We start from the raw sequence: 26,405 nt of genomic DNA, 5'->3' as shown, positions 1-26,405 counted from the left end.
TCGGCTGCAGGGAGACAGGGTAGTACATGCCAAGGATTCGTCACTTGACACTCAGCCCAACAGGTGAGGGGCCGGGAACCTATCCTGAACCTGCTGGACTGAGGTACGCCGCCTGGGTAATATCTAGGAGGTCCACCCTCCCAGGCCTTGCCACCGGGATTTCCGGTGGGGCAAGTTTATTGCTTGCTGCCTGAGGCGCCCTGACCGGGGAATGCCGACGGGCTTACTCAGGCAATTTTTAAAATTGCAGGAGTGCCCCTTCTTTAGGGGAGCCTGCGGGGTTCTCACTTTCCAGGCCTTGTGCCAAATATTGCCGATGTGTGCGGCAATTAAATAACTACCCCCATCACAAGTCAAAAACATTTTACAGAGTATATTAAGGAGTTTGTTTTAATACTTTTTAAATAGAAAACTTACGCTTTTAATATAAATGTCAGAGCTAGAAAAAACTCAAACTTTTCGCTATATCGTGTTTTATTTACTCTCGCCAATTAGGAGCCCATGGCCATGATAAGTGTTTAATATGTAGTTAGAAAAATAAGTGGAGCATACATAATGATTCGGAGAATTAAATCATTTTGGGGGAAAAAAAAACATTTCCGCATATGAATAAGTTGATTATTGAAGTAGGTAAGGCTTCCGAAAACGATTGCTTGATTCAGCCTGTAATTTTTTTTAACCGGATTTGTTATTCCACTAGTTTACAAAAAACACTTCTATTTATTGAGGCAAACACTGTTTCAGGGTTGGCCAACTTTTATCAAGACAGAGAGGATTCAGATGGGTTAAGTAGTTTTTCCCTGGAAGCAAATTGCCTGCAAACATTCGATAGTGCAGAAGCTGCCTATTATATAGTAAATACTTCCCATGCAAACCAAGTGGCAGAAATGCAGAAGTTCAAGTGTAACGTGAACCGACATCTTGCTTCCCAGATCCCAACATAGTGCCCCAGTAGTTGCTGCCCCTGATAGTAGCCCCCTACACCAAAGTGGCAATGTGCTTTGTTTGGGGTGAAAATGTAATAAAAATAAAAAATAAAAATAACTTTATATATCTTCATAAAGTTTATTGCACCTTATCGATAAGTATGCAATCCCTGCATATATAAAGAATATTTGAACACACCCTGGACTATGTTTACAAATAATAAAAGAATGTAAGATTCAGATGCCACTCATTGGAGTGATTAAGGAAATCAAACTGCACATCCTGTTAGTATAAAAGCCGGTGGAACATTAACCAGTCACCAGTTACTTCTAGTTTGTCTTCAAATCGGTTGAGAGTATTTGAGTGAATCCAAGACTGTGTAATCAAGAGTTGACCAAGTCATCAAGATGAACTCATTTCTTGTAATTGCGGCGTTGGTCCTGACTGGATTCAGCTTTGCCTCGGCTGCTTCTCTTAATTTTGGTAATGTTAAACAGTCTGAATTGATAAAAGGTATGCTGTTTTCTATATTTCTCTTCTAGATATCTACAAGGCGTCCCACTGACCTGTTGGGTCTCAACTTAAACTACTAACTATACTATTTAAATTTAACATGAAAATAATTGTACTTCGATAGATCTGTTAAAAACGCTTTTTTATGATTAAAAAAAGAATCAATATTTTTTCCATAGGCATAACCACTTATCAAGGCCCTGAAACTACTCGTGGATAAGGGTTAAGAATGTACAGTAGTCAATTGGACAATATAGTAATCGTTAGTAATGGAAATTCGGTAAATTTGTTAACTTAAGTGAAACGGCTCATCAAGAACTTGTTTACGTTGGACTTGAAGACAACCATTTATTTATATTATTTGTACTCATTAGGAGTTCTCACAGAGGTCATCATAAAATCTTGCTCACTGACAGCAACTGGTTGTGTTCTCTGCAATCTGACTGAAAACAAGTTTCCAAAGTTTTGTTTACCTTGAATCTCGTTTGATAGCTTTTGTCAATAAATTTGCAACGTCTTTAAAGCCGCTTGTCATTGTTTCTTTACTAGCAATAACCATTGGTCATCACTGGAATTTACGTAAGAGTTTGTCGCACATGTACATTAGTTTCCGCATTCAAAGGTTTTCTTTAATATTTCAGTCGTTTTCATCATTGCTATGAATTTTATCTTCTCAAGTATTACCCTGATTCGTATTTCCCTCATTTTCCTTTCAGAGTTTTTCTAGGATTGTTCCTAGTGCTCACACGACTATTGGTATTACAGTGACATCGTCAATTTTCCATGTTCCTTAAAGCTTTTTGATCAGTTCCGTATTCACTTCCCTTTTCTGTCTCCTTGATGACCACCTTATGACTGATGGAACGACGATATCTACGATTTTGCCGGGATTTTCCTTATTGTAATCTATTATGACATCCAAGACTTTTTCTCGGATTAGTTATTTCTTCGTACGTCTATGTCCTATACTATTTTATGATTTCTGTTATCAAGTACTGCAACCGGTTTGCACTTACATCATATGCATGCGTGATCAAAATGCAGTTTTTTTGCGTAGTACTTGGTTTACTATCTTCCCAAGCTTAACTGGCAGTGTTTACATGAGCCATTATTAGTGAGTAATAACTAAAATTAACTGGTGGTGTTTCATGGAATCTGAGTGACAACAGACCTCCCACGATTTCCAGTATTCTCCACCATTTTCGATAAAGATTGCAAGCTACTTTGCCATATCGTAACTGTATATAGTATTGGTATCTCGCTTGAACTAACGCTTGGTCTTCACTTACATGTGTCGGAATATGCATTCGCGAGGTTTCAATACACTCGCCAATATTCTAGTAGATGCCAGTTTGGTATTCTTCATCGCCATTTTAATTCGCCTTAACTATTCACGGCAGTTTTGTGGGATACCGGTCGAGACTGGCGTAACCACATGTATGCGTTGATGTCTGTGAGTTTGTATGGGTGTTCGTGTGTGTGTGGGGGGGGAGGGGAATAGCCGTCTACTGGATTTATGGCAGATTTTACTTTCCTCAAGATCATGTGATATTCTTTTCATATATTATTTTTTTCTATTTGGCATCACCAACGTTTGCTAATAAACCGGAGAACCGCGCTTCCATCTTCTATTGAGTCACACAAAGACTTAAAAAAACAGTACTTGATGTCCGCTTAGATATAACTCATCACCCCAAGAGGATGATCATTGTCAAGTGAACTACTCCTGAAAATAGAGCTGCGCCTCCCTACACCTCATTGTATCAGCTATATATATATATATATATATATATATATATATATATATATATATATATATATATATATATATATATATATATAGAGAGAGAGAGAGAGAGAGAGAGAGAGAGAGAGAGACTAGAGTCGGCCACTTAGCTTTCTATTTATTATGAATTGTTTGTAGTGCGTGAGTGTTGGTTGATTTTGCTGGTTAGGTTCTGTATTCAAGGATCTTTCTGCTGGTTCATTATCCCATTTACTTGTATTGTCATGTCTTTTATTCACATTTCTTTTCGTCCTTTTGAAGTTTTCTTTTCGATTGTACCTGATGCTCCTACAAATATTTATATTATAGTTATTTTAATATTATTTTCATCACGTTATCTATTGTGAAATGTTTTTGACTCCTAATGGGGGTATATATTTAATTGCTGCACACATCAGCAATATGTGGCACAAGGCCGGAGAGTGGGAACCCGGCAGGCTCCCCTAAAGAAGGGGCACTCCTGCAATTTAAAAAAATGCCTGAGTAACCCCATCGGCATTCCCCGGTCGGGGCGCCTCAGGCAGCAAGCAATAAACTTGCCCCACCGGAAAGCCCGGGTGCAAGGCCTGGGAGGGTGGACCTCCTAGGTATTACCCAGGCGGTGTACCTCAGTCCAACAGGTGCTGGGCCGGTTCCCGGTCCCTCACCTGTTGGGCTGAGTGTCAAGTGACGAATCCTTGACTTGTACTACCCTGTCTCCCTGCAGTCGAAGCCGCTAGGAGACCTTCGCCATCAGACTTCTGATGGGGGTATGAGACGAATGGATTCGCCAATCATTTTTATAACCACGGGCTGTGCTAAACAACCAATGAAAACGTTTCAAAATTATTATGAAAATTGTCGAATTTTGGATTCAATCAGTTTGGCGTTAACTATGGACCGCATTTGATTCTTGGTCGCAATCTTGGTTACTGATCTGAACTACGCCGCCATATTTGTTGAACACAATGTCTCAAAACTTAACATCTAATCTCTTCATTTATCTATCTAATTCTAATGATTTTCGTAATTTTCTGCTACCTTTCTCTGCGACAGCAAAATATAATATTTGACACGTTTATTTCTTGTTGACGTTTATAATGTCCAATGTTTATGTTTAGATAGATGTGTTTCTCCATAGCTCAGGGTTTTGTGATTTTTATTTTTAAATTCGATAATTTATTTGTATTTATAACCTTTATTTGCATGTCTGAATTACGCAGGTTCGCATTGATCATCATTGACTGTATTACCCACTAAATTGTGTTTGTTTTGTTTATTTTTTATGGGTGGTCTACTTTCTCACTTCCGTTATATGTTTTAACGGTTTATTTTCATAGAGTCTACAATGACTGTTTTTCTGAATTTATTATACATTAGCGTTGATGTATTATCACAGTAAGAACTGATTCTATCCCGCAGTTTATGACACGTTTTCGCAGCCATTTCCAGGTGATTTCTTGTGCGTCTTATCCAGTACGTCTTATGAATCTCCGATACATGTAGTCTTCTTCCTGTTTTTCTTTTAACGAGTTTCTACTTTAATTTTTTATGTCCCCTGTATTGTTCAATTTTATGGTGTCTCTTGTTGTGTTTTTCACACTTCTATTTATTTGTTCTCTCGTTTTTACAGAGAGTCGATCAATAATTTTCTTGATATAGTGTATAGTGCATGCTCATTAGTTTTATTATTATTATTATTATTATTATTATTATTATTATTATTATCATTATTATTATTATTATCATTATTATTATTATTATTATTATTATTATTATTATTATTATTATTATTATCATTATTAGCTCACAAGGAGCTTTCACACAGGCCATAAAGAATCTTTCCTTGAACATAGGATGTGGTGTTTCCTGGAAGGTGAGTGACAACAAGCCTTCCCAGTTTTCCAGTGTTCTCCACCCCTTCTGATAACAATTGCAGATTAATTTGCACTATCGTAACAACCGCTCACCATCGATCTCTCGGTAGCGGCGGCCATTGGTATCCACTGGAATCTGAGTGGTAATAAGCCTCCCCAAGTTCACAGTTCTCTTCGCACTTATCCAGCGGAGGTCTGGTCAGTGCTCTCTCCTCGTTCTTTCCATCCTTCTTGACTCTCCTCGGCGATTTGGCATCATTTTTTTGTGGAGGTTGATTAGGTAATGGAAAGGGATAGGGGAGGGATAGGGGAGTGATATTGAACTTATATATATATATATATATATATATATATATATATATATATATATATATGTATATGTATCTTCTATGTTCTTGGTTACATTTGACGTTTCTTCTTGTTCTGTCTCTGCAGCAATTCGTCTGGTCCGCGCATGTGGCTCATGTGTATTATTCCCTGCAATCAAGGGTTTCCTTAATATTCCAGGTGTTTTTATTATTGTTATTCGTTGTATCTTTCCAGTCATTCCTCCGATTCCAATTTCTCCCAGAATTTTTTCAAAGCTTTTCGAAATTGTTCCTAGTGCTCCTACTATTATAGGTACTATCTTGATTTTTTTATTATCCATATCCCTTTCAGTGCCCTGTTTCTCCTTTTATTTCTACGATTTGGCTGGAGTTTTATTTCTTGTTAATTATTACGACATCCGGTCTTCTTGCTTGGATGGGTTAATCCGTTTGTATGGTTATCTCCCATAGGATATTGTGATTTTCGTTTTCAGATACTGTTGCTGGCTTATGGTTGTACCATTTGTCTGTGCGTTCGAGATGCAGCTGTTTTCACAACTCCCAGTTTACTGCTCTTCCCACTTGGTCATGCCTGTTCTTGTATTTCTTTTTGGGCTAGTTTACTACATTCACTTACTATATGGGTTACCGTTTCGTCTTTTTGTTCACAGACTCTGCACTTGCTATTTTCTTGTGTTTTGTCGATCTTTGCTTTGATGTGGTTGGTTCTTATCGAGTTATCTTGTGCTGCCATAATTAGGTATTCAGTTTCTCTGTTGACATGTCCTTTTCTCATCCATGTCCAAGTGTATTCGTTGTTCTCGTCTTTTATCATCCTTACAAATCTTCCGTGTTGTTGTTTCTCCTCCAATTTTTCTTTTCTTGTATTATCCTTTGTCTCTGTTTTCTATGTTTTTTTTTTCATTGTCTCTCGCTGCCATAATTATCTTTCGGTGTTCTGCATTATATATATTTCTAGTTCTTCTGCTTCTTCTTCTTTCTTCTTCTTCCTCTTCTTTTTCTTTTTCTTCTTATTCTTCTTATTATTATTATAAACAACAACAACAACAACAACAACAACAATAATAATAATAATAATAATAATAATAATAATAATAATAATAATCTATAAATATTATTACTATTTATAATTGTAATATGGAAGTAAAAAGAATGAGTATTTTGTGCCATTTTATTAACATAAAACTTAACGTAACTAATGCTCATATTCCAGTATGTATTTTGTGCTATTAAACTATATTAGGGACGCAACGGTTGATCAACTCACATTTCGTATAACAATACTTGATATAAAGAATATCGCATTTCTTTTTCCCTGTGTCTCTGTGTGTCTCTGTCCTTCTCGGTCTCTATTTTTTCTCTCTCTGTATGGGTAGGAATCTCGGCTTGGTTATGGTAAAATACCCTTATATTCATTCTCTTATCAGGGATAATATTTGTCGTGTATGTCAATTATTTACTACTTCATAAATAAAAGCGACTAAGCTGTTATTTATTTACGTATCTATTTTTACATAATCTATATTTTCTTCTTCAGTAATCTTTAGTTACTCTATAAATTATTTGCTAATCGATTTCTCCAAAATCCATATTTAAAAAAAAAATATTACATTTTCAGCCCAAATAAGGCACATTGCCACTTTGTTGTAGGGGGCGACTATCAGGGACATAAGCATCAGGGGTACTGTGTGGGAAGTTGGGCAGCAAGATTTCGGTTCACGTTGCACTTGAACTTCTGCATGTCAGTGCAGTCGGGGAAGCAGGGACCCGAAAGGGAATTCCAAAGTCTAGCTGCTCGAGGGAAGAAACTACTAGAGTAGAAGGCTCTCTTACATTTAGGGATCTCTACTGTGAAGGGGTCGGATTTAGCTGCTTGTCGGGTTTGTCGTGGGGGCACAAGTGCTTGCAGTTCGTCAGAGCATTCTCCGTTAAAGTACTTGTGAACAGGTAGAAGGATGCAACATTTCGTCGATGGGATAGAGGCTGAAGTTTAGCTGACAGTTCAGGACCTATCAGATTGGCGACTCTCTTTTGAACCTTGTATAAGAGCGAGAGACAAGTGGCAGATGCACCAGCCCAAATATGACAACAATTAATCCGATCAATAATGTTTAAATTACTTATATCATATGGAATTGAATTAGCTTATAATCGTCTCTTAAAAACATTTTAAATATATGATCAAATGTGTACATCAGTGTCAGGTTGTAGCTTACAAGTGAAGCGCACATACTGTTTCAAAATGACAGCATAGATATTGATGATTAAAACTCAACTTATGATAACCTTAATAAGTAAAAGAATTTGGGAGAAACAAGTTGTTTTATCCACAGACGATTCATCCAGCAAGCTGATAGAAATTATTGTTTGTGTTTTTTTCTTAAATATATACTGAATTATCTCCCTTGCTGTCGAAGTTTTTCGTAGATATATGCTGAATTATCTTTCCTGTAGTTAATATTTTTGTTTACTAATATATCCTGAATTATTTCACCTGTTGTTGGTGTTTTTCTTAAATATATATTGAAATATCTATTTTCTTGTTTTCTTTTTAAATATATACTGCTTTATCTTTCTTAATATTTAAAGTAATATAAGAGGTATTTTTAAAGAGATACATGGAAACTGATACATCATTACTATTAGAGATTTTATCTTAAATATAGTCAGTATAAACACTATTCAAATAATTTATTTTCTGGTGCTACGAGGTAAGGCTGTCTGCAGATATTGGCTTCATGGTATCAATACAACACACATAAATATTATTGCTTTCAACCCGTTTCCTCTTGCAAAAGTCGATTATGTTTTGTAATGCCAAAAAGGAAACCGACAATTTCCCTGTACAAAATAATCAAACCAAAAAGAATAATAATTATTTGAGCATATTATAACTTGAAATAGAAAATAATTTACCCAAACTACCAAATTGGGTATTAAATAATCCTAGAAGGGTTGATATGCGGTAAAACAAAGTAGCCAAACCTAACACTATGGATTAATATTTGAAAACGTAAAGTACTTGAAACTTATTTTCTTAACAATGATGTTAAATTATGTATAAAATTACAGGAAAAAGTTCATATACCATGATACAAGTCAATCATTATTTATGCATATTTAATTATAATATCGTCCGTTTTGTTCTTTTCTGTTAAATTATAGTTTCCTATTTTATGACAAATAGCCTCATTTTTTTATTTATTGCTATAATTAGATATTATAGATAGAAAATGATTCTGTGGTCAAATCTTATTAGTCATTACTCCGGATTACTTTGAAAAAAGCATATCGAAATCGAAACTCAAAAGCATGGTACTGCTAAGAAATGTTTTAAATCACTAAGTCAATTGCACTTTTATTTTTTTTGCAGATTTTGAGGAGAGTGTCCAATCCTTGCTTCGTGACGCGACTGAACAGGTAAAAAATCTCAACAGCGTTGACTATTTTGATCTGAAGACAGAAGACGTTGGAGATCAGCTATTAGTAACTGTAGAGGAAGAAGAAATGAAAGCAAAGTTTTGTAAAAAGCGTGGTCACCTTATGCTTTGCTGCAACTCGACGCATTTTCTCGGCAAAGTTCATAAGGGTAAGTTTTAATTTATCTATTTCTGTGCTTGCTATATCTCTTTGGAAATAATTTATTTATCTCTTTCCAACCTTAATGAACTCACTGCACGATAATGTATACAATGCAATGTAATAATTTATATATAAGATTGTACTGGATATGTGACTAACACTAAATTCATTTTTACACCATCTGAACTTATTTTATTTTCTAATGCTGTCGCCTACAAGCGTCTCACAAGAATCTTCAGATAATGATCGAAACCTTTGGGTAGTGCTATTAGAATAATACCTCTAATAGATTGTTATATTATCAATCGGATTCATGGAAATTCCATGGAATGTGAAATATATTTAATCAACAAAGATTTCTTGATAAAAAATTTAGGTTTTTGTATCGAAGAACCAATAACCTACAGCAAATATGAGTTTGCTAACATGTCTATAAAATATTGTCTATTGCATTTTTTAATATAGAACTGACCCCCAAAAGATATATTAATAAGTACGTAGAAAATAATACTGTAAAACATAGTTCAAGACAAATAAAATCATATTGAAATAAAGTCTTTAATTTACTCTTCCAGCACTTCTTGGCAGACAATATTCTCCTTTTGGGCTCTGAGTTATTCGAATATTTCATTATTTACGTACATTTCATTCTTTTACATCGGAATCACTACGAGTCTCTTTCTCATACCATTGCCACAATAATCATATGTATTTCCATAATGATATTAGAAAACGAGGCGACGTAGCAGGGAAATAATTGTCATATTCCTTTCAGAGTTGCCAGATAGTCATTTTAAAAACAAAATTTCGCAAATATGACCTTTTTGAGGCTGGTTGATCTTCTAAACTTGGATGGAGCCTTTTTCAAATCGTAACATAAAGATTAACTAAAGAATATGTAAGAAATGGTATCTGCGTATGCAAAACTGGAAAGTATGCGGTGGAACGGTGGAGCAGTGGATATACATGCAGGCAGTGTAGAAAGGTTGGTGGAGTTATCAGAATTCAAAGGAATGGGTCCAGAACAGATCATTAGACTCACCTCTGTTAATAGTTTACCTGAAACTATTTCAATGGCATTACAATAGTTCCCATATGTGAAAGAACTGCTGATTAGTAAACTAATTTTGACTGTTAGAATACTCATAACCAGGGCGTGACGATACGTGGTAGCAGTTGCGAAAAAAAAAAAAGAAGACCTTCAAGAAGACGCAAAAGAAGACCTAAACAAGTTGATGAACAACTAATCATTAGCGACGAATGACACAATTTTAAGAGTCTTTACCTGGCAAGGGATTGTAACGAACAAAGTATGATTACTTGTTATGGATGTAGTGAACCATGAAATTACGCAAGATATTGTCCACATGGAAACGAAAACGGGGCAACTAGTGTGTCGGCGACCACACCTTTACATCAACAATGGCGCAAAATGAATCACTATCAACATTAGAAATGTTAGTATATGACATAAGAATGGGCGCATTTATCAATATTGGGTGTACTACCACGTTGATTCGATAGGGTCTTTCAAATAATTGTAGGGACCCACGTACTATAAGAGCAGTGGAATTAGCATTATAATATTAGAAATATGTCAACAACTGTTGATTGCCAGAGCACTTGTGATGGAAATAATGATCGACGATGTTGATTTGATAGAATCAGGTGGAGAGTTAAATGGAAAGCACCTTCAGACGGATGTAGGTAACAAACCTCTCTGCTAACCATGGCTTGCTTTCCGCGCCATAAGAACGTGAAAAGAGCACGCACCAGATCAACTAGTGATGCCTCCGAGAGCTGGAGTACTGATATAGGTCTATATATATATATATATATATATATATATGGTATAGGATGAGGGGGTAGACATGAGAATTACATACCTCCGCCCGACCCTTCAATGACAGGTTTCTCAAGGGCCACAAATGAGATATGGCCTTGACGGCTTCCAATACTTCCGACAATTTTTTTCCAGCTGGAGGTTTGGGCCAAACCAGGCGTCGAGTAGCCTGCAGGGCCCATCAGTCCAGCCAAAGTGTCCCTGAAGGGGCATACCCCTCCAGGCACCAATACAATAGACTAAACGTAGTTAATTATGGCCCCTGTGACCTTTGCATATCGACTTGTTTCTATGTCGACGACTCTAATCTCGCACTGCTTGTTACAAGCACGGTCATGTCATCGGTACAGGCGATATATTTTACCGTCATTAGAAGTTACGGTTCGTCCGTCCGGCAATGTGACACTGACGATGTGTCGATCAGCAGAACGTAGAAATTCCTCCGCACGAAGTGACGCGGCCATATTTGTTGCCTCGTTCGATGCTCTTTTTAACCTAGTAATCCCTGGTCCTCTCGGTTATATAAGGAGTCCAGTTCAGCCTTAACTATATTATAACTATCAATATCCCCCTCCTTCACCGCTCTTTCTACTCCATCTTTTAATGTCGCTTTCGCTGCTCTAGAACTAAGATTGAGCCAGCGATTAAAATTAGCAGAGACGGACCTAATAACTTTTTTAAGTTACCCCACCACGTATTCCCGATTATAGCCCCCGTCAATTCCCTCTTTATGGTTAGTAAAAGCTGCCCCCGAAGTCCTTCACGACGAACAACGACGTGTTGAACTTCCAGTAACTAGCCATCCTAGGCTTAACACTATCTAAGTTTACTCGAACCTGGACACGCCTATGATCCGAATAAACTATATTATGAAAACATGGGCAGTCTAAAAGCCCTAGATCGACTCTCCTAACTAAGAACCGATCGATGTAACTCGAAAGTTGCACCGGATCGGAGCCGCGTCTATCTGTCCAAGTCCATACTACATCCCCGATATTTTCGTTTCGAAATTTATCGACAAGATCAAACTTGTCGACAGAGTCTCGAAACGCATTAGCATCCCGGTTTTGGTAAGTAACCCTCGTGGTATTAACCCCGCGATCTAACTTGGGATTCAGGATCGCGTTCCAATCTCCCGCTAAAACTAACCGAGGAGACGAATTCATGAAGGGCTCGATTCGCCGAAAAAAGGAAACTAGCTCAATACGGTTATTGGGCGCATAAACCCCAATAAGAGGAAATGCCACATCCTTTACGGTAACATCCAGCGTGTGTAACCTTCCTTCCAGATCTGTATATACTGGTTCACAGGACGCATCAATAGTGCGCTTAACTAGCCAGGTAACTCCCCTTGCGTGGGTATAATAATGTCCACACCGAGGCGTTGAAGGTCGCGTGCAAGTTTACGAGAAGCGTCCCTTAACCCGCGGACATTAAAACTAGCTAATCTTAAGGCCATCTTGGTTCACTTAGGGTTGGGGATCCCGACCAAACATAGACGGTGTCAAGACATCGGCAGCTGTCCCCATAGATCCAGTGGTCATCTCAGTGGTGATTGACCCATCAGGGGACAGACTGTCGATGTGCAGAGGGAAAGTTTATTTGATTGCCCTATACAGTGATGGATGAAGTATGATGGGGACTCGTCCAACACATTGATTTTTAATTTGCGTTAAATCGTTGTCATTAAAGAAAACTGAAGGAGGGAAACAGTTAAAAACACTATTCACCTCCTCCATCATTGTCCATACGCCATTAGCCCATTCTCTATTTCTAACCACAGTCAAGGGTCTTTTACATTTGGGGAAATTTTCAGGATTAGTAATATCTTTCTTCTCTAATGTCTTGAAAAAACGGAGGGCTCTCTATTCTTTCTTATTGTGCGACTTCATGACGGCTTCTCTACCGGGTGCAATTTTACAGACGTCCTTTCCAGTGTAAAAAAAAAAAAGATTTCTTTTTGCGAGTATCCCTTTCAACGGAAGAACTCCTCTGTTTTTTTTCTCGGAACTTGGGACGGGGGTATGTGGGTGAGAGGGTGGTGGCATGTCCGTTCTCATTGGGGAGGGAGGGGTGTATTTTGGGGCGTATTAGAGGGGGTAACAAAAGGGGAGGGTTTGGGAGATGTTTGCCTTTATTTGGGAGATCCAAATATTGTCATAGTTTTTGGGTGGTTTGTTGTTGGAGAATATACAGAGACCGGTGCTTTTACCGCTGGGGAGCGTTTCTCTTTAGGGTAGGAGGTAGGTTTGGTTATTAAACAGGGTTCAGGAAATAGTGAATCCTGGAACTGTGTGTTTTCTGTTTAGATTTTTCGTAGTCTTTACTTCATATTGCTTCAATTTTCTCTGCTTCTGTAAGGGATTATGCGTAAGTTTTTTTTTTGTGTTCTTTTTCTGTACTAATGTCCAGCCATCTTTCTGAGGGGATTTATTAGGGGTGTTAAAGCTGGTCTCACACTCGTCGGGGGTTAGTGTCTTTGCTGTTGTACCTTTTTGTGGGGAGGGTGAAGGGTCGGTGTCTTCTCTGATTGCTTCTCCTATCTTGGGGGGGAAGATGTTCCAGAACCCCATTTTTAGGGTTTGGTTGGTCGTCTCTCTAAGATGACCAACATGCCGGTTTCTCTAAGATGACCAACATGCCGGTTTACGGCGTGCTACTACGATGGGTAGTTTCTCCAGATTTGCTTCCAGATAATAAGGTATCTTTAGAAAAGCGCCCTTATTTAACAGGATATCGAAGGGCCATACTCCGTTAAATTTATCTTCTGTTACATTAGTTATGTCTCCGTATTGTAGGAAAAAGGCACATAGAAACTCTCCCGGCACAACACTGGGGACTTTAAAAATTGAAACTATGATCGTTCCGCGACCCCTGTACTCCATTCTGAGCATAAAGTCTTTTGTGATTATTTCTTTTTTTGATAAAGTTAGGCAGTCTTCAGGTATTTTGAATAATGTGCCCCAGGTGTTGTACCCTTTGCCTTTAGTGATCCTCTCTGGTCTCATATTTACGGTTGCTATCAGCTTTGTGACTTGCTACTTGGTAGATCTTATTAATTTTTTCGTTTTTCGATCAATGACAAACAGCAAGATTGTTTTTATCGAGAATTTCTCGATTCTTGATTGATCGAATATAATTCCTTTTTCGGTGATAAAATCGGTACATTCTCTTGCTTTAGCTATGAGTTCTTCTACGTTGATAGTAATTCTGACCTTTCATTTTGCTGATCCATATTTTTCTTGGCGATGTCATCTTCCGGCGTCGAGCAACGGGCTGACGCCATTGTCGACGTGTGATAAATTCCAACTCCAATGGAATAAGTTTGCATTCAAGCAGCAATAACAACAAGGATTAACAAATATCATAAAATGTTTAACAATAAAAGATAACGTAGAATAACAAGAAAAATGAACAGAGCGCAAAGTACGAACCAACTGACCAAAAGGACGACGGCTGGGATATAATAGATAAATATTTATTTTCATTTAAAAGGTATAAAAATACAAATTAAAAGAAAGATTTGGCACAAGGCCGAACATGGGGAAATGTGGAGAGATGGTGTTTGCTGTCTAATGCTAACTAATCTAACCTAACTAGTTCCTACTTTCATTCTACTTTCATTACAATCCCACATTCATACTATATATCAATCAGCGTATACATCCGTCGTCAATCACCATAAGAACATTATACCATGATAACCTAATTAAAACCCATAAGAAAAAAGGGGTTTGCGATTTAAAAATTTTATTATAAAATATATGATGAGCTATGTACAATGGTAGTCACAAAATACCCCCTCCCCGTTGCTAAACCGTGGCAGATACGCCGATTCGCCAGTCGAAAGGGTGATGTGGGCCCGAAGGCTTTATTATATACACCTATTACGGAAACTTCGAAAGGGAACCCGCATCTCTGGCGAATCAGGCGATCTGTCACCTAATCGGGGAGGGGAATGGGGTTAAAATAAAAACGGGACAAACTTAAAACGGGGCCTAATGACCGTTATCACACACTAGCTAGGTTATGAACAAAACGACCTACAAAAACTGGTCCTACTATAGTCTAAAGGTGTGACCTGCTCTTGGCTTAAAACGTGTCAAGGTTGACGTTCGTTTTTGGGTCCCAAAATTCTTTGCCTAAAGCATATACAAGTACCAGTCAATGCTTGCTCCTCTCACACTGCAGACTCGCGCAACTGACATCCACCTTTCAACAAAGTCTGACGAAGAGTGTCTAACTCACTCGGCTTTGATAACAACCTTCAAATGATAACGGAAGATTCGTATAAGGTCGAGGGGAGCGAAGTCCTCAGATCCGTAGACCACTCTCATACGTGTGTTCCAGATCACACCTCTCATCACTGCTAGCAAGGTCAAACACAATTCTTTTCTAAACCTATCCGTTGTCGGTGCCTAATTGCTACAGACATTGATAGGAACCAAAGTTAATGACTATGTGTTCAGTATGCGAACCATGCGACCTGTAACAAACTTAATCAACGGCACCGCGATGCGATAATAAACGAAGGCGTGGCATAAAGTCTCGACCTCATCGCCGCACCGCTTAAAAATTACCTAACCCGTCCCCGCCATCTTTGCTTTTGCGAACAAGGTTTATCACACCCATGGTAAAGTACTTGGGGATATAGCCATTCCTAAACCATGAGTTAAATAAAACCGTTAACAAAGGGACAAAGATGTACGACAACCTCAAATACACTTCGTAGGGCAGACCATCGATTCCCGGTGACTTATTAAAGCCGATCCGCTTTAAGGCTTCAATGACTTCATCCTCCGCTATGCCACGTTGACACCTAACCCCTTTGGTCGTCGAAAGACGAGAAAAGCCAGCCAAATTGGTGTCGAACTGTTCTAATTAGATACCCAGTTCCATGGAAAAAGCTCCTGGAAATGTGATCAAAATGCCTCCAGCACACACTGGTTTGTGGTTCCGGTACGCCCGTTCGGCAATGTGACACGCGCGATGTGCCTATCAGCCGCTTGCCTAAGCTCCTGTGCTGAGTGCTGACTCGCGAAAATTTCGACTAAACTTGGATCTGCAGCACCTTGGAGTGGATGTCTGTTGTGTTAAAAAAACTCATCTCATTCGAGGTGATAATTTGAGTGCGCTATCTAGGAGCTATAGCGCCTACTCAGCGTACTTTAATTCTCGCTCGAGAAGTGTTTCTTGGCTAGTGAAAAGGTCTTTGGATGCATCGTGTGACCCGTGCTTCATAGATCCAGAGGGAAGACTATGCGTTTTTGATGTCACCATAAAAGGTAGGGATTTTTTGTCTTATCGGTGTTTATTCTCCTAATTGTCATAGTGAGCTTGCCCCTTTCCTTCGTCGAATTTAGCAGTTCATGAGTACTTCCCGAACTGTTATCTTAGCGAGAGACTGGAACACGGTCCTGGATCCCCAGTTAGATCGCTTGGGGTTAACATCCAGGGGTAATAACCACGATCGGGATGCTTTCCATTTTCGGAATTTTCTTATATAGTTTGATCTTATTGACAAGTTCCGGAATTAAAGTCCCCGTGATGTTCTGTGGATTTGGACAGGTAGCCGCGGCTCCGGTACGGTAAAACTTTCGAGTTATATCGACCGGTTCTTAGTTAGGTGAGTCGATACAGGAGTATTAGATTGTCCAAGTTTCCATAACATAGTTTACTCGGATCACGGACTTGTTCGCATTCGGCTAAACTTAGATTGACCTAAGCCTAAGTTGACCGGTTACTGGAAGCTCAACACGTTTCTATTTTATGTGCAGAGCTACCAGGACGGGTTATTACTAACTCTACAGCGGGAATTGACGGGCTGTTATTGGGAATAAGTGGTGGGCCAATCTTAAGGATGTTATTAGGTCCTTTTCTTCCAATTTTAGCAAACGACTCAACCAAGAATCTCAGGCCGCTAAAGAGACACTAGAGTCAAGTTTAGATCGGGCGGTGTAGGAGGGGGATTGTGTTAATGTAAACATAATTAACGCTCAGCTTTCCTCCTTGACAGAAAAGGGACACCAAGTTTTAGCGATTAGAGCTAGATTAAAAAGAATGCCCCAGGAGGCAACAAACATGAATTGCGTGCGGATGAGCTTCAACAAGCGGCCGATCAGCACATCGCACAACTCACATTGCCGGATGAACGAATCGTGACCACAAATGAAGGCGTTCTGGAGGCCTGTATGTCGCACTTTCAGGAGTTTTTTTTACCAGGGAACCCAGTCTGTCATTGGAACAGTTCGACACCTATTTGGATAACTTTCCTCGCTTTTCGGCGACTGAAGCGGCTAAGTGGGAAGGGGGTATAACGGAGGATGAGGTCATCGAGGCCTTGAAGCGGGTTGGTCTTAACAAGTCTCCGGGGATTGATTGTCTGCCTTACGAAGTGTATTTGAGGATTTCGCACATCTTTGTTCCTTGCTGGAATTTTATTTAACTCATGGTTGAAGAATGACTCAATACCCAACTACTTTATCATGGGTATCCTGAAGCTGTTACGCCCCCCCAAAAAAAGATGATGGGGATGGGTTAGATAGTTATCGGCCCTTAACAATGCTTAATGCAGAGTTGAAAATTTTGGCAAAGGTTCTTGCTAATCGTCTGTAGCTTGTCCTAGCTGGCCCGATTAGCCCCGAGCAAATGTGCGCCGTGAAAGGTAGGACAATTCAGGATAATCTGAATTCTATACGCTTAATAATAGAAAAAGTCGACACTGAAGCCGCGCTGATCAATTTAGATCTATAGGGCGGACCATCGTTACTTGGTTTTGGCCCGCAGTTTTGCACGTGGGTTCACATCCTTTATGCTAATCCCACGGCTCTGGTGGAAGTGAATGGAAGGAGATCGAAGTCTTTCAGTTTATCCCGATCCATTCGTTAGGACTGTTTATTATCACCATCGCTCCATTGCGGTGAAGCCTTTCCTGCGTATGCTAAGGGTGTATCCGGCCATACACGGTATCACTTTGCCGGGCCCTTCTGTCACGGTAAAGTACTCTGCCTATACCGATAATGTAACAGGTTTGGTGACAAACAATGTTGAGATTAGTGTTGGCGCAGAAATCAGATTATACGAGATAGTTGCAGGGGCCAAAATTAACTGTGACAAGTCCTGTGGCTTGCGAATTGGTGCTTGAAGAGGAGTCTACCTTCAAGGGCTCTTAAGCTGCAGTGACGGGCCTTGCAAGATACTCTGCATCTGGTTCGGCCCAAACCTTCAGCTACAGAAGAATTGGTCAGAAGTCCTGAAAGCTGTGCGTGCTGTCGCTAGTCTGTGGATCTGCAGAAATCTTTCGGGAGAGCAAAAGTATGTGTTTCACACTTATATCCAAGATTCACATACCGTCTTGCAATCCTTCCACTCCCGTCGGATACACTTCTCCATTTGCAACGGGCTCTGTTTAAGTTCTTATGGTTTGGAAAGGCCCATATAGGATCAGCGAATCTCTTAACAAAGGCTTCCTCTCTAGGGCAATTGCTCTTGACATATCAAAGGCCTTCGATAAGGTATGGCATAAGGGCCTACTTCATAAAATTTCCAGCTACGGTATAACTGGAAATGTTTTCTCGATCATTAAATCATTTCTCACTGATAGGCTCATAAGAGTAGTAGTTGATGGGCAGAAATCAGAGGGCATCAATATTAATGATGGAGTCTCTCAGGGGTCCATCCTAGGCCCAACTCTCTTCCTGATATACATCAAGGATCTCCCAAAACACATACACAAATCATTCGTTGACATCTATCTTGATGACACGGCCATCTATGGCAACACATAAAAGGCCGTAAATGACAAAGTTCTCTCAGATTCTCTCTCCTCTGATCTTGAGCTCGTGGTACAGTGGGAGAGGAGGTGGCTTGTTACTTTTAATGCATCTAAAACCAAGCTCATATCTTTACATCATCAACGCTCTGATCCCCATCTGGCATCATTTGATATGGGTGGCTCTCGACTAGAGGAAGCTCCATGTTTTGATAAGCTTCTGGGCTTGACCTTTACCCCTGACCTGAAATGGAATACGTACATCAAGTCAGTTGCTGGAAAATAGTAGGATCCTTCTACCGCTCCAGAAGATATCTCACCCCTGATGCAATTCTCTATCTGTATAAAAGCCAAGTCCGTCCAAGGATGGACTACTGCTGCCACATCTGGGCAGGAGCTACTAAAACAGTCTATCCTGCCTTGACAGAGTACAAAATAGACTTCGTGGCCTAGTGGGTAATGCCCTTTTCTCTTCCCTGCAACGTCTCTCCCACAGGAGAGACGTTGCGAGCCTGTCTTTGTTTTATCGTTACTACCGTGGCAGGTGCTCGTCTGAGCTCCAATCTCTCGTCCCCCGTGGGGCTCTTTACCAACTGACTTCTTGCTCCAAATTTTCAACATGCAAGGAAGAAGAAAAAGAAAAAAGAGACAAAACAATACACTGAAGATGGAGTCTACCTCTGAAATATATTTGTGATAAATTTCAAACAAGTAAAATAGTTTATTATTTTCCTAATATTACGTTGGGATTTGGTTTCAAGCGCACTTAATGTGTATTTTATTTTATTCAAATTAAAACAAGGTTTCTATTGAACTCCGTTCTTGACATTATTCTCGCGTTACCTACGCACAGTTCAAACATTCAAAAATACAACCACAAGATATAACGTGCGGCTCTATACAAACGGACCTCTTGCTCCAAATTTATAACATGGCAAGATTGAAGAAAAAGGCAAAGTAAAAGAAACAAAACACCACACTGACGATGAAGTCTACTTTCAAGCGCACTTAATGCGTGTTTTATTTTATTCACATTAAAACAAGGTTTCTATTGACCTCTCATTCTTGACGTTATTCTCGTGTACCTACGCACAGTCCAAACATTCAAAAATACAACCGCCAGATACAAATAGCGGCTCTATACAAACAGACTTCTAGCTCCAGATTTACAACATGGCAGAAAAGAAGAAAAAGAAAAAAGAAACAAAACAACAGAGTGAAGATGGAGTCTACCTCCAAAATATATTTGTGATAAATTTCAAACAGTAAAAATATTTCATTATTTTCCTTATATTACATCGTGATTTTGGTTTCAAGTAAAAGTGACAAAACAATACACTGAAGATGGAGTCTACCTCTGAAATATATTTGTGATAAATTTCAAACAAGTAAAATAGTTTATTATTTTCCTAATATTACGTTGTGATTTTGGTTTCAAGCGTACTTAATGCGTATCTTATTTAATTCAAATTAAAATAACGTTTCTATTGAACTCTCATTCTTGACGATATTCTCGCGTACCTACGCACAGTCCAAACATTCAAAAATACAACCGCCATATAGAACGCGCGGCTCTATACAAACCGACCCTTTGCTCCAAATTTATAACATGGCAAGATAGAAGAAAAAAGAAAAAAAATACCACACTGACGATGAAGTCTACTTTCAAGTGCACTTGGTACGTATTTTATTTTATTCAAATTACAGCAACGTTTCTATTGAACTCTCATTCTTGACGTTATTCTCGCGTTACCTACGCACATTATAAACATCTAAAAATTCAACCTCCAGATACACGCGTGGCTCTATACAAACAGACCGTTGTTCCAAATTTACAAAATGGCAAGGAAAAAGAAAAAGACAAACGACAACAAAACAACACACAGACGATGGCGTCTAACTCAGAAATATATATGCGATAAATTTCAAACGAGAAAAATATTTGTTTATTTTTCCTAATATTACGTCGTTATTTGGTTTCAAGCGAACTTGATGCGTATTGTATTTTAATAAAATTTAAACAACGTTTCAAGTGAACTCTCATTCTTGATATATATATATATATATATATATATATATATATATATATAAAGAGAGAGAGAAAGAGTTAGAGATACAGACAGACAGACACAGAGACAGGCAGAGAGACAGACAGATGACAGAAGTGATTTATATAATATTCCATTATGTTTCATCTTTGGAAAAATTTGATGCATGGTTGTCAATAATTCTTTGTTTTTTTTCTTTTAGTCTGCGTCGCAATTCATTTGAGACCAAACATTGGTATGTATGTGCGCATTTTCCTCAATGGGCATCATTTAATGGACCATTTCCTTAGTAAGTGTTGTCTTTTGTGAAACTTATGTTTGTTTACCAGTAATAAGCAATAGTGCTATTCAAATGACTTGGCAATAAAGATGAGATTCATTACTGCTTTACTACTTACAGGATGTGGCGTAAGGGCTGAAGGAATCTTGCCGTGAGACACCGGAGGTGGTGGTTTAAGTTGATATCTTAATGCATCTTCCCCTTCCAGATTCATTCTCTTTTCCTGCTTTTCAAGTATTTTCATTAACATACAATATGATTACTTTTAAAGATAACTCCCGCTCTATGGTAATGTTTGTGTGATATATTAGATGATTATTATATTTGATAATACAATCCAGATTTTCTCTATTGCAAAAGCATGAAAAACGATTAGTATTAAAGATAGCAGTTCATAAATTATAATGTTACACATGTCGTTTTTAAAGTTTAAATGATGGAGTTTGATGCGTCAAACAACGGTTAGAAACACACACGGAACATGCCAACTATAACCAATTTGATGAGAGATACTGAATAATAAAAATAGACAAGATTATTCGAAACGCAGTGGAGAGCAAGTTAGAACCATAAATGCTAAGATCCACATTGATTTGATGTAAATCGTTTAACTGAGACTGAAAAAAACAACACTTCGCGTCTATTTGTCTTAAGGTGTAATTAATTAGATTAAATTTCGAATATTATTTTGGAAATCGATAACAAACTTGAGACGAAACGGCTAACCTAGGCTGATGCAATCGATTGTAAGGTAAACTCAGGGAAAACAACAAAACAGCAGAATAGTGTCAGAGAGACGAACTAAAACTCCATTGCGGAAGTCAGATATAACGCTAAGATTTAAGGCATTACATCCGGACCGTTAAGCTAACGATCACTAACGACACATACGAGCAATTGCATCGCAAGATTGTCGAAAGAAGATTAAATGTTACAAGTGTATCGAAAGGTGAGTGAGATAGATAATCGCTTTTATTTTATAAAATTTCGAAACTCGCACTACACTTATTTTTTTTCTTCAGTCCTCACATTTTATGAGAGATGTTGCCGACCTTGGAAAAATAATTGCTGCTTTCTGGGCCAGAATCCAACACTCACACACTTATCGTTTTCGTCCTTGTAACTGTTTAAACCAAATTGCTTTATACATTGTCTGGAACCATTTCAACGAAAACATACGAAAAAAACAAACAAACAAAAAAAAACAAACAAAGCAAAACACTTATTATGTAAGCAATTTTTGTGTCTCTCATCTCCTTTTCGGCACGTAACAAAGCAATCAGTAAAAGCGGGCCAACTGTAGAAAAATGTAATTGAAGCAAAATTTTGTAGGCAAACAAAACAAAAACAGGAACACAGATAGGAAATAGTCAGTATCGCCCACCTCTAGAAGAGAGGGGTTTCTTGTCTGTAATAACCGTGGAGAAAGAAGAAGAAGCAGAAGAAGAAGAAGAAGAAGAAGAAGAAGAAGAAGAAGAAGAAAGAGAAAAAAAAACAGAAAGAAAAAAAAACTCGCTTCTCGCAGACACGTGGTTCGTCACAAAGAACAATCCAATCGCCAGAACCACCTACACACAATCTGCAGGGCACCGCCACTGCTTTCCAGTATCATGCCTTTATTGCGGCCGGGAATTATGTATTTGCATAATCGCGAGAGAGAAGACGCGATTCTACGATAATTGCATGAGGTAAACGCTAATAAAACCCACGGACGCCATCTTGGAACTCTCTCTTTCGCTTAACTCGAAATACAACAGACGTATCCGAGATAAGCTCTCTATTTCCCCTCATTTCGGTTATTGCTAATTCTGCTACAGTAATATTTTATTATTAGAATTCTTTTGACAAAAAAGGAATTTGTCTATTTATTTATTTGCGGACTGTTATTCTCATCAATTATGCCTCTGACCGAAAGATAGTCAAACAGCAACTATAAAGAAGAAGATAACAGTCCGCAAATAAATAGATAAATAAATAAATATACCAAAAATAAAAATGATGTGTTGCCTTCCTCCTGGCTGTGTCATTCGAATATAAATTAAGTTCATCCTCACACTTAAGATATAACGCTACACTCCCATAAACACGTCTATCGTTTTTATATAGTTAATTGAACCTTTCATTACTCCAAAATCGATTTCTCTTGTTTTAGTGATGTTTAGTTATATTAGAAGTTTCCATACAACCGACATTCTCATTTATAGTCGTGACATCTAAATAACACTACCTCATTTTAAAATATGATGAAATATTTTGTTTCATTTTCAGAAAATGGCAAAACTTATGCAGCTTGTGCGCGAAACGGGCATCTTCTGAGATGCGTAGTGTTTTACGGTGTGCACATTGCTTCAGACCGTACAAATGCCTGTATCGTGTTTTTGGGCAAGTATCATAAAATGATGAAGGTTCAACGCCTTGGATGTTTAAATGAAACCTTGACTGCTGATGAATCCTTAATGAAGCTGACTCAAGGTGATCAAAATGAAGATATCTTATCCTTTCAGGAAGAAGATATAAAAACTGATGAGGTCTTCAACTTCAAGCAATGAACTTTATTTTTCTACTTTTCACGATTTATTCTTTTTTGCTGAATATTGTATGCACAAAATATTATAACCAAATCTGGTCTTGTCTCCTTTAAATTTACGTCAAAATAATGTAATCTGAATAAACTGCTCTTCTCGCAAAAATCATACTTTGTGTTCAATAAAATTTAATTATTTACTTATTTTATATGGAACTCATTCATCTTACAACCTTAATTTAAAATCAATTTTGCATGACAAAGTAGAACGTTTTTATTATTAACATACGTAACTAACTCAATCACACTTCACCAATTTTCTCTTCTGCTTCATGCTTTGTCCGGTTCGTTCAATACTATATGGAAAATATGCTATCCACGAGCAGGTAAGGGTTGGTTGTTGTATCTCACGCAAATATCAAAGGAAATAAATTATTATTAGTTATCATTTAATTGGTTTATCATAGAACGTTGACCTGCGTTACAATATTCTATCTGACATTTATTTAGTTGGTAAATAATTAGTTTTGGGAGTAGAGAGTAGGGTTTTGTGTTAGGCTCAAGAAAGCATCTATATGAGTCATGACTCGGTTTAACTGTTGAAAGATACTCATATAATTATATCTAAATGTTATTAATCATTACATTAAAATAAGCATCACGCCGAGATGGATCGCGAGTTCAGAAATTAAGTCGATGTTTTGGTCTTACAAACTGTTCTTTTCATCGAATACCCGTTCGTTGGATTTCGTCATATAGCAATTACCTTTTCCAAGGAAATTGTTTCAACCTGCTATTGGTTAAGGTGTCCGACTTTGTTTAGAAACGCTATATTCTTTTCATCCAACTCTTTCATAAACTAATCTGATTGCCCATTAATATGTTAATCTACCAAATATGTGATCAAAACAAGCTCCCACGAGTCAAGTACTATTTGTATTATAAAAGCTTTTATGAGCAATACCTTGCATGGTCTGATTTTTTGTGGATCTTAGCCTAGTAGATATCCACAACTGCTAATTAAATGAAAAAATCTCAAAATTATACAACTTAGTATTCATGCTCAGAAGTTAATCGATTTAGTCATAGTAAAGTCAACTAATTTTTTAAATAATTTTGACTCATTATAAGCTATTTTTACATGCGTAAATCCAAATCAAATCTGTTCTAGAGGTCTAAATACACTATATATAAAAGTTCAAGTCTGTAGACTTAATATCCAGATAAGAGTTTAGTGAATACGGTTCGCACACACACTGACAAGCTCACATATATCTATCTATCTATCTATCTATCTATCTATCTATCTATCTATCTATCTATCTATCTATCTCTCTCTCTCTCTATATATATATATATATATATCTGTCTATCTTTCTCTCTCTCTCTCTATATATATATATATATATATATATATATATATATATATATATATATATGAATGGAAATGTATAAAAAAGAATACGAAAAGTATGAAAGCTTATAACTTTTCTTTATTCGTTTTCAATTGGTGACGTGCAGGAATACAAAATAATATTATGAAAATAAATTAAAAAACTTTTTTTACAGGTACATATTTTTCGACCGATGCTTCAGTCTTCATCGGTGTAGTGAAAGTATGAGCATACACGGGGAAAAGGGGAATGTAAAAGGAAGGAAGGAAGGAAGGAGGAGGAGGAGTAGGAGAAGGAGGTATAGCCAATGAGAAGGTGCCACGTCACTTTTAAATATATACACATATAAATTCGCACATACACACATGCACACAGTACATATACACATACAAATGAAAAATGAAAAATTAAAATATATATCAACCTGCCGTCGCCCGACTGCACAATACGCTTTAGCATGATATTTTAATTCATGCAGACTGCATATCTAATATTATAGAATAAATCCTATATTGACTATTACTTATAATCAGGAATAATTTGCCCGGTAAACTTAATCGAAAAAAAAAAGTAAAATAATAATAATAATAATGATAATGCAGTTTATCATAATTCTTGTGTGTTTTGTTATGGAATTAATATTGGATTTAATATTGAATTAATTTGAAATTCATTGTGAGATGAGTAATTTGTATAATTTATTTTATACAAATATTTGTAGATTATTATCACGGCTGTTGTAGTTGGAGGATTCCAAATATCTATTCTGTAGCGACGAAGGCCAGAGAAATAATGGCCCAAAACGTCGCGAAACAATAACTCGTCTGTTTGTTTACAATACCACGTCAGCTGATATTGGAGCTTGACGATGAATCCTCTGGAAATGTCACTTCTGATAAATGTTTAGTTTTAGAATGTTCCAACAAAGAAAATATTTGCGGTGTTTTTAAATGGTTGCATCTTCTTTTATCGTAAATTGAATTCATTAATAATAAGAAAATTTAAAATAGAATGATTTAACACTGAATAAATATCTCTAGATTATAACAAGTATGTTTTTTGAGCGGAAATGAATCTTTGAAATTTTATTATCTCCCTTGCCGGTATAACCTTAAATATTTTCCCCCAAAATTATTCTTTTTTTTATCTATAAAAGAGAAACGCTATTTTAAAGATAAAAGTTTTTTCGCTTTTAGATAGTTATCGGATGAATTTTGGTAAAAAAACAACAACATATTTTAGAACACTGCCAGGCATATAAATTAGCTTTGTGTGAAATAGGTACAGCCGTTTCGGAACTTATGAGAAAGGAACTCATACACCTCCAAAAAGAGATGTTTTTATCATAGTATATATATATATATATATGTATATATATATATGTATATATATATATATATATAGTGGAGATGCTAATATATATATATATATATATATATATATATATATATATATATATATATATATATATATAGTGGAGATGGTAATTAATAAAAACTGAAGAAAGTGCTCAATACTGTTGTAGAGCAAATATGTGTTTTATTTTTTATTA

General features: G+C 37.3%; 1 protein-coding gene across 1 annotated transcript; it reads left to right on the top strand.

Annotated features, from left to right (window-relative positions):
- The first annotated feature begins 646 nt into the window (after nucleotides 1-646).
- LOC145254585 (uncharacterized) lies at nucleotides 647-23,628 on the top strand. The gene is made up of 4 exons (XM_080113195.1): nucleotides 647-1,440; nucleotides 8,785-9,000; nucleotides 20,858-20,944; nucleotides 23,204-23,628. The coding sequence occupies exons 1-4, from the start codon at nucleotides 1,335-1,337 to the stop codon at nucleotides 23,482-23,484; spliced, it is 690 nt and encodes a 229-aa protein (XP_079969321.1). The 5' UTR covers nucleotides 647-1,334; the 3' UTR covers nucleotides 23,485-23,628.
- The last annotated feature ends 2,777 nt before the right edge of the window (nucleotides 23,629-26,405 follow it).

Source organism: Euprymna scolopes, chromosome 3, assembly GCF_053919585.1.
Source record: "Euprymna scolopes isolate OS-2025 chromosome 3, ASM5391958v1, whole genome shotgun sequence".
Taxonomy (NCBI): domain Eukaryota; kingdom Metazoa; phylum Mollusca; class Cephalopoda; order Sepiida; family Sepiolidae; genus Euprymna; species Euprymna scolopes.
Note: the sequence above shows the minus strand (reverse complement) of the source record. Positions and strands in the feature narration are given on the sequence as shown.

Coding starts and splice junctions, on each gene's coding strand:
- LOC145254585 (XM_080113195.1), top strand. CDS start 1,335: ATGAACTCATTTCTTGTAATTGCGGCGTTGGTCCTGACTGGATTCAGC. Junction 1,441..8,784: donor ACAGTCTGAATTGATAAAAG/GTATGCTGTTTT, acceptor TTTTTTTTGCAG/ATTTTGAGGAGAGTGTCCAA. Junction 9,001..20,857: donor TCTCGGCAAAGTTCATAAGG/GTAAGTTTTAAT, acceptor TTTTTCTTTTAG/TCTGCGTCGCAATTCATTTG.